The sequence below is a fragment of the Silene latifolia genome, chromosome 7 (assembly GCF_048544455.1).
Source record: "Silene latifolia isolate original U9 population chromosome 7, ASM4854445v1, whole genome shotgun sequence".
NCBI lineage: Eukaryota > Viridiplantae > Streptophyta > Magnoliopsida > Caryophyllales > Caryophyllaceae > Silene > Silene latifolia.
Window position 1 is genome coordinate 64,793,789 of NC_133532.1, and position 9,500 is coordinate 64,803,288.

Below are 9,500 nucleotides of genomic sequence, written 5' to 3' on the forward strand. Positions count from 1 at the left end.
ATATGGAGAGTTATGGAATGACTCAAACTTTGGATAGAAAACACGGAAAAATCTGAAAACTAGCAGAAATGAGCTGGGGAAGAGGCGCAACAACTGCTGCGATCCTTCGAAGAGGCGCAACAGGTGATGCGTCCTTTCCCTAGAGGTTTCCTCCTGCGGAAGAAATATCTCCGCGTTTCTTTTATGGAATTGCGGTGGATCTCTACTTCCTTACTCTTTAAATAAGATTTTCGGGATATATTTTACCAAAAGATATAAAATTAATTTATGGAATAAATATCCGGAATATTCTAGGACATTCCGACTCAGCATTTTAAACGGTTTCTTAGAAAATGAAGCGGTTTTTGACCCGGACTCCAAATAAACTCTAATTACTGTCAAATGACCGTATTGGCGCGTAGATGATGACCAAGGGGTAGACACAAGTATTTGAGCTATCACTTGACGATAAACTTACGGACTATCATAAATCGTCATGTGTACCAAACATGCGGCCTAATCATCACTGGTGGCTTGCGGGAGGTGCACAAATGAGGTATCTACCGATAGTACCGTGCAAAACGGGTGAGCAGTCCCACCAACTTGTATTGTACGTTGAATAGTGCTGAAAGAACTTCTTGGTATTAAAAAAAACATTTAATCTCTCCCCTTCCCAAGGCTTATTTTTTCCATAGAAATTAAAGAGACACGTTTAACCTACTTCAATCAATTACCGTCACATTTCTCATTTTCAACTTCTCTCACATAAAACTCTCTCTCTAAAAACTCTCTCTAAAGAGACACGTTTAACCTACTTCAATCAATTACCGTCACAATTTTCCTAACTCTCTCTCTAAAAACTCTCTCTAAAAAAAACTCTAGCCTCCATCATATTATACAGGGGGCTCCCATCGATCATCAATCGATCGATGGTAAGCCCCAAAATTGTTTCAAATTTCAATCAATAGTATGCATATCTATCTTTTATTCAATAAAAGTCTCCCTTTTGATGAGAATTGTTTTTCTGTCCCTTATTTCGGGGTTTTTCCATTTATTCATGGGGTTAGTTTCATCAGTAATATGGTCAAGAGTAGTTCGTTGATGGTTTGCAGCGTGTTCTTTCAAAGGGTAAAAGTGATTTGTCAACAATCTTTGGAACCAGTCAGAGATAAATTTTATCTCATAAATCAAACGAAGGATCCTCTCAAAAGCTACATGAAGATAGCGATAATAGGACGAGCCGAATTGTCAGATGCTGTTTTGAGATCCCTAGTTTATAAGAAAATTATTTTTCTTTGATTTCCATTAGATTTGTTTTCGATTATAATTATTCTTTGTAAGTGTCGTATGACGTTCTATTAATGAATTGTTCTTTTCTCTCAAAAAAAAAAAAAAAAAACTTCTCTCACATAAAACTTGTAATTAACTTCTCCCATTCTAAATTCTCTTCTTCTCTCTCAAACCAAATTTCCCATACAATCAACAAAAATCCAAAACATTTTCTTAAATATTATTAACATGGTGTTGAAGGAAACAACATCAAAAACAAAAACCTAATAAGAATATTAGAGGAAAAAATGAAACCGATGATGGCGGTAATCTCATTTTTATATATGTTTTTCAGTTTATTTATTTATGTCTTTCATTTTTTTGTTTTATTATGGACATGCAAGTGATCTATTTCGGTATATAATGGACACATGCAAGTAATCCATGGTTGTTTTAGTTTAATTTTTGGTTTTTTTGGTTTTGTTGGATTATTCATATCGAAGGCGGTATTTTCAATAATTCATTTAATTGATTTTCATGTCAGATCATTTTTCTTTGATTTTTGTTTTTATTGATTTTTTATTTTCATGTCAGCCCGTTGAGGTGGGTTTTTGACTTTCATTGATTTTTTTTTCAGTTTATGTTTTAAAAATGCAATCGTATTTTTTTAGTTAATGTTTTTTCAGTTCATTAATTTTCATTCAACTGAGTTAAAATGTTTTCATTTGAAGTGGTCACAAACTGACTTAAAATGTTTACAGTTTTTTTTTTATGTTTCATAACTTAATATGTTTAGGATTTTGTATTTGGGCAATATGAAATTTGTAACCATTTTAGGTTTCATTGTTGTATAGTCGTAATGGCAGGGGCGGATCCAGGGGGCCCGGGTGGGCACGTGCCCACCATGAAAAAAAAAAATTTCCTCTTAATTCAACGACAAATCTTGAACAAAATAGAAACACGACTCTTCGACTCTTCCTCTCTATCTCTTCTGTTAAAAGTTCCTCCAATATAGGCAATATTCACCATGAATAAACTCCAATAGTCACCGGCGACGCTTCACGGCTTCAGTCTTCACCATCCGGCATCCATCCTCACGGCCACCGTCAGAATATTTTGTGAAGTAAGTATACCCCCAATTCCCCAAACCCTAATTTCGGAATTTGCCCCAAATCCCAATTTTCAAACCCTAATTGATGTAATTGAATTGATATAAGCTTTAAATAGGTAATGAATGTATGTATTTGTTTTAATGTTGCACAACCGAACAATCAATTTGTCAATCATCAAGTCTGTTTGTTAATTTATCAATATGTTACGATATGCTTGTAATGCTTTATGCTTGGTAATGCTTCTGTAGTAATTTAATATTATAGATTTCGATTTCGAAGATTCCTGTTGATTACTTGATTTGTGTGAAGTCGTGGTATAGGCTATAGCTATGATATTGTATAATCAGAAAGCTATGATATCCGACAGCATTAAATAAAACAAGTGGGTAGATAAAGTATATTGTTATCGTGAATATCGTCGCAGATTATAATTACTGAAGTTGTTAAAGGGCACTGATAGTTTGTGTGTTTTTATTTGTAATTAGTTCAAGACTTTAATATGAAGAATAGAAGTATACTAGACTATGTGGTTATAGGAAGAAAGTCACATAAGCCTACTTCATCATCTTCCCCATTGTCACAAAGTGTTGAACACCCTTCTCAAACTCAAGAATTTAACCAAAATGAGCAACATGAAACGGAGCCGTCTCTCACACCAATTCAAGAAGTTGACCAAAATGAGGATGAACATGAAATAGATCCCTCACCCACACCAACTCAAGTAGGCAATCAAAGTGAAGTTGGGTCTGGTTTTATGCCTTCTCAAGAAGAGCAACTTGACGTTGATCTTTTATCACATGATCCTGGAAAACGAATGCCGATTTTGTCTTATCTTGGTAATGATCGAGATGTTATAAGAAGGGATTTATCGACAAGAAGCCTTGTAGACCAAATCCAAAGGGAGATTTCCCTCAAACACTTCACGGTAAAAAATTACGCCGCTTTAAAGCTAAATGGTATGATAAATATGATTGGCTTGAATATAGTGAAGAGAATGATGCGGCTTTTTGTTTCTATTACTACTTGTTCAAGGATACTACAAATACTTCCGGGTATGATCCATTTTTACAAAGAGGGTATAGAAATTGGAAAAAAGCATTAGAAACTTTTGAGAAACATGTTGGCGGAAATGGTAGTTTTCACAATGAAGCTAGAGGAAAATATTGCTTTTTCATAAATCAAAAGACATCAATAATGGAAAAACTTGACAAAGTAAGTAGCAATGGTAAGGCTATTTACAAGGCTCGCTTGACATATTCACTCCAATGTTTGAGGTATCTTTTGAAACAAGGTCTAGCATTCCGAGGTCACGATGAAAGTGCAACTTCAAACAATAAGGGAAATTTTCTTGAACTTTTGGAATGGCTTGCTGGAAAAAGTGAAAATATTGCTAAAATTGTTCTTAGTAATGCTCCAGGTAATCACCAAGCGACCGCTCCTACTATTCAGAAAGACCTTATCAAATGTTGTGGCAAAGAAACTACTAGACTAATTATTGAAGATCTTGATAATGACTTATTTGCGATATTAGCCGACGAGTCTAGTGATGTATCTCATAAAGAGCAATTGGCCATTTGTTTGCGTTATCTTGATAAGGAGGGATATGTAGGCGAAAGATTCCTTGGTGTTGTTAAAGTTGATGATACATCTAGTATGACACTTATGGCCACGATAAAAAAACTACTTGCTACTCATTCATTGAGTATGTTAAATATTCGTGGTCAAGGGTATGACGGAGCAAGTAATATGAGAGGTGAGTTGAATGGTCTCAGAAACTTGATAATGAGGAATAACCCTTGTGCCTATTATGTCCATTACTTTGCTCACCAACTTCAGCTAACCCTTGTAGCGGTTTCTAAAGAAAATTGTGAGTGTGCCAAATTTTTTATGCATCTTAGGATTGTGCTTAATTTTATTGCATCATCTTGTAAGAGGATGACGATGCTAAAAAAAGTTCAAGCTGGAAAAGTGTTAAAAGCACTAAACTTGGGCGAAATTGAAACTGGCAGAGGGTTAAATCAAGAAATTGGGTTAAGCAGGCCGGGTGATACTCGATGGAGTTCTCATTTCAATTCAATATTGAGTCTTATTGCTTTGTATCCTTCTACTATTGAAGTTCTTGAGGACATTGGATCGCCTTCAAAATGTGTGGATGATCGTGCGAAAGCACAAATTGCACTTGATCATCTAGAGTCGTTTGAGTTCATTTTTATGCTACATCTTATGAAAGTTATATTTGGATATACTAATGATTTGTGTCAAGCATTACAGAGAAAGGACCAAGATATTGTTAATGCGATGACCCTTATGGATTTGACCATGGCTCAATTGCAACTTATGAGAGATGATGGCTGGGACAACTTCCTTGAGACGGTATGTAACTTTTGTGTAAAAAAAAAAGTTGAAGTGCCTAACATGAGTGACTTTTATGCTCCTCCTGGAAGATCTAGGCACTGCCTTCATAAAGTTGTTAACCTTTATCGTTACCGTGTTGAAATATATACGTGCATGATTGATAAGCAAGTTGAGGAACTAAAAAGTCGCTTTGATGAAAAGAGCAAGGAGTTGCTAAAATGTATGGCGTGTTTGAGCCCGGAAAATGTCTTTGCTTCTTTTAACAAGCTAAAGTTGGTGAACCTTGCCGAAATTTATCCTAAGTATTTCATAGCTGTTGATATAATGCGTCTTGGAGATCAACTTGATATTTATTATAGATATATGAAGAATGATTCAAGTTTTCATAATTTGAAGTGATGGGGCATATTCTGCACCCGCTGACCGAGTCAACATATTGAGCAAGGTCAAAGCCAAAAGACAGCAAGTCAATGTATTAGACAGCCTAACCGACATAGCCTGTCGGCCTGTCACTTGGGTCTCGGTCTCGACAACTAGCCGGCCGAGAGGCATATCCGCGTACTCACATCCAGTCCCCTCGGCATGGAGTCAACCAGGCCTGCCGGCCTGCCATGGGTCCCTCGGCCGAGGGTAAGATAGTCTTTCCACCTGCTAGCCACTTGGCCACTACGTGACAAAAGGTGAAAGCCTATAAATACTCCACTTCTCTCATTGAGAAAAGGATCCCAAACTATCCGAATATCATCTTAATCTGGTATAAACTCACTTATCTCTCTACAATATACTTTGCCAAGTTAACACACAACTTATCTCTTTAAGTTTACTGACTTGAGCGTCGGAGTGAGTACGCTCGGTACCAAGCCGAGCCCTCAGTTTGTTCATCTTTACAGGAGAGAGTGAAAGGAAGAGACAAGCAAACGACGTCATTCTACAAGCTTAAGTGGTCATAATCCTGCTCCGGAATTACACCCGGAACAATTGGCGCCGTCTGTGGGGATAGATACTAAAAGCTAGTCACCTCCCTTACAAAAAAAAAAAAAAAACAAAACCATTCAAAGAGCTAAGAAGATGTCAAAACAACAAGAAACTATGAGTGAAGGAACTGCATTCTTCCAGGATGACACGTTCCCCAATTCTGAGATCGGGCAGTCCCCCACCGGCCGAGTCACTGAACCGGCGTACGGGATGCCAAAAGAGCCAGAAACGCCACTGCCTACCGGCCAAGTCACTGTCATGGGACATGTGGTCGATGCAGCCAAATTGAAGCTATTCCTGGACCTGATGGGTAGTACGCCGATCACCCCTGTCACGACGACGGTGACGGCAGCGCACCCACAGGTGACCAGGGCCCATAAAATGACTCCGAACAACTTGTCCGGAGCGATACAAGGAGCCGACCATGCTAGGACGCCGGTAGAGCCCGTGGTGCCAGTGGCAGACCTAAGTCCTTCCCCCACTCGCGGGAGGACAGCGTCGCCGCGGCAACAACGAGGCCACCCCCGAAGGAATTCAAGAAGTCCGACTCACCAAAGTCGGACAACAAGAAGCCCCTCCCGCCAGAGGGAGAGAAGCCGGACTAAGGTTGCGAGGAGCCGATCGCCGCGTGTCATTCGACACGTGGTCAGACAGCCCCTCAGTGCCTATGTCCTCGAAGTCCCTGTGCCGACTAAACTGAAGCTGCCGTCCCTATCATACAAAGGGGATAGCGACCCAACCGACCATGCCGAGGCTTTCGAGTCGTACATATCGGTATGGGAGCAGCCAGATGAGGTGTGGTGCCGAGTCTTCCCAACGACCCTGCATGGGATGGCTCAGAGTTGGTACAAGGGGCTACCTAATGGCTCGGTATCTTTGTTATCGACCGAGAGACAATTTACTAGCCCAGTATGCTTGCAACAAGAGAAGGGCCGTGGAAACCTCGGATCTCCTAACTATCCGACAGGGGGAGGACGAGTCCCTCCGAAGCTATGTGAAGAGGTTCGACGCTAAGGTTCAGCAGATCCGAGAGCTGAACACTGAACTGGCGGCCTTCACTCTGATGAAAGGCCTCCCGAAAGGCGAGTTCAAAAACGAGCTGATCAAGTGTGAAGACCTCAACTTAGACTCCGCCAGAAAGATGGCCGACCGAGCCGTAAAGGTGGAGGACTATCACAAGACCTGGGTAGGCCACATTGAAGCTAGGCACCCAGAGAGGAGGAGCCGCCGGGACAACGTAGATGAAGGACGCCGTGACGGGAATAGGTCACGGCCTGAGAGATTTAATAGGAAACAGCACTCGGCGGGCGCCGAGGGGAGTTCAGGACCATACACTCAGAAGCGGTACAGTAGTCTCACCCCCCTGGTCAAATCACCAGCCGAGGTCTTTACCCTAAGCAAGAATGAAGGGCAGAAATGGGCAAGGCCCCCCAAGGCGAGGGGGGACGGCGACACAAGCCAGTTTTGCGAATACCACGGCCACACCGGCCATAAGACCGACAATTGTCGGCATCTGAGGAACGCCATCGAAGAGCTGATCCGAAAGGGGCCCCTCAGCAAGTATGTAGCTGGAGGCCCAGAAACAAGCTCCGACGGGGTGAATAGAAAATCAGTATTCCAAAGGATGGGAGTGATCCAGGTTGTCGTCGGGGGAAACTAGAACGGTGGGTCAGCTAATGGGCACAAACGGCACCTAAATGAGTTGTACCAAGCCATCAACTTTGTGCCCAAAACAGCGATCCCCGCTTCCACCATCCCCGATATAACCATCGGAAAGAAGGACTACGAAGGAGTCGTTGCCCCATGCACAAAATGACCAGTAGTCCACCCGGATATAGCCAACCACTTGGTCAAAAGGTGCACGATTGACACAGCGCCTACACAAACATCATGTTCGGGGAGTGCTTTCTCAATCTCGGTCCCGAAGATTGGAGACGAGCCCCGCACCAACCCGCTATCTGACTTCTTAAGGGGCCTACTGGTACCCCCAGGGTCAATCGGACTGCCGGTGATGTTCGGCCAAGCGGATGCGGCCAAAAATGTTTTATCTGAGTTCGTGGTTATTGATGGTTCGTCCGCCTACAATGTCCTCATAGGCCGGGTCACTTTGAGCGAGGCCGATGCAGTGATGTCCATCCGGGCCCTGACATTGATGTATGTCTCGGACCGGGGGGAAGCACAAAAGCTCGTCTCAAAGGACGAGAGAGATGAAATAGTCAACATCCAAGTATCTGCCAGGGGGTGCAACATGCAATCCCTCAGAGTGGCGAAGAAGTCGGAGAAAGGGAAGAGCCCATCCTTGCAGCAGGAGGGCGACCCGATGAACACTAACGTCGGCATGGTCGAAGGAGCCGAGACCGAGGAAGTGGAAATTGACCCGGAGCGCACCGTAACTGTCGGTGTCGACCTGGAGCCAAAATTCAGAGCTGATCTCCTAGACCTGCTGAGGAAGAACAAAGATGTCTTCGCATACTCGGCCGAGATGCAGGGCGTGAGTCGGAGGTGATCGTTCACAAGCTGAACGTACTCTCCACCGCTCGCCCTGTCAAGCAGAAGATGAGGAACTCCTCGGCCGAGAAGGATGAGGCCATCAAAGCTGAAGTAGACAAATTATTAGAGGCGGGCTTTATCATGCCTTGTACTTACCCTGAGTGGCTAGCAAATGTTGTAATGGTGAGGAAGTCATCAGGGGCGTGGAGGATGTGTGTTGATTTTACCAATCTTAATAAAGCGTGCCCTAAAGATTGCTATCCCTTGCCTCGAATAGATAGTTTAATTGACGCCACGGCAGGCTACACTATGCTAAGCCTGCTAAACGCCTTCTCAGGGTACCATCAGGTATTCATGGCCGAGGAAAACATGCCTAAGTGCGCATTCATCACCATACACGGCACATACATGTATAAAATGATGTTGTTCGGTTTGAAGAACGCTGGCGCAACTTACACCAGATTGGTGGCCAAAGTGTTTCAAGATAAAAAAGGGCGAAACATCGAGGCTTACGTCAACGATGCTATTGTAAAAAGCAAGTCTGACAGCGAGCACTTGGCCGATTTGAGCGAGACATTTTGTTCACTAAGGAAATATAAAATGAAGCTTAACCCAAAGAAATGCAGCTTCGGTGTCCGGGCCCGGCAAGTTCCTCGGCGTGCTTGTCAGCGCCCAGGGGAATTGATGCCAATCCAGAGAAAGTCCAAGCAATACTAGACCTACCGGAGCCAAGAAATCGAAAAGAGGTTATGGTGCTGACCGGAAGGATGGCGGCTCTTACCCGCTTCATCTCTCGGTCGGCCGATAAGAGCACTCCGTTCTTTAAAGTGCTAAAGGGGAATAAAGACTTCAGCTGGGGGGAGGAACAGAGCACAGCTTTCAGGCAGCTGAAAGCTCACCTTCTGACACTATCGACCCTGTCCAGGCCGACGCTGGGGGAGACGCTATATCTATACTTAGCGATTACCTCGGCCACGGTCGGTCCGTAATCGTCGAGGGGAAGAAAATAAGCAAAGAACACCCAATTTACTTTATCGGCCATACACTGCGGCCGAAAGAAACTACCCACCGATCGAAAAAGCGACCTTTGGCCGTCGTCGTTGCCACAAGGAAGCTAAAACCCTACTTCGACGCACATCCCGTGACGGTAATAACCGACCAGCCATTGGAGAAAGCATTGGAAAAATTCGAAAAATCCGGCAGACTTATCAAATGGGCGGTGGAGCTCTCCGGCTTTGGCATTCAGTACAAGCCGAGGCCTTCGATAAAGGGGCAAGCGCTTGCAGACTTCCTGGCTGAGTGCACATATAAAGAAGAATC

The 9,500-nt window shown here is 43.1% G+C and overlaps 1 protein-coding gene across 1 annotated transcript; it reads left to right on the top strand.

Annotated features, from left to right (window-relative positions):
* The first annotated feature begins 2,859 nt into the window (after window positions 1-2,859).
* Window positions 2,860-5,114, top strand: LOC141590181 (uncharacterized). Its single transcript, XM_074410787.1, has 2 exons — window positions 2,860-3,285; window positions 3,393-5,114. Exons 1-2 carry the CDS (start codon window positions 2,860-2,862, stop codon window positions 5,112-5,114), a joined length of 2,148 nt encoding a protein of 715 aa, XP_074266888.1.
* The last annotated feature ends 4,386 nt before the right edge of the window (window positions 5,115-9,500 follow it).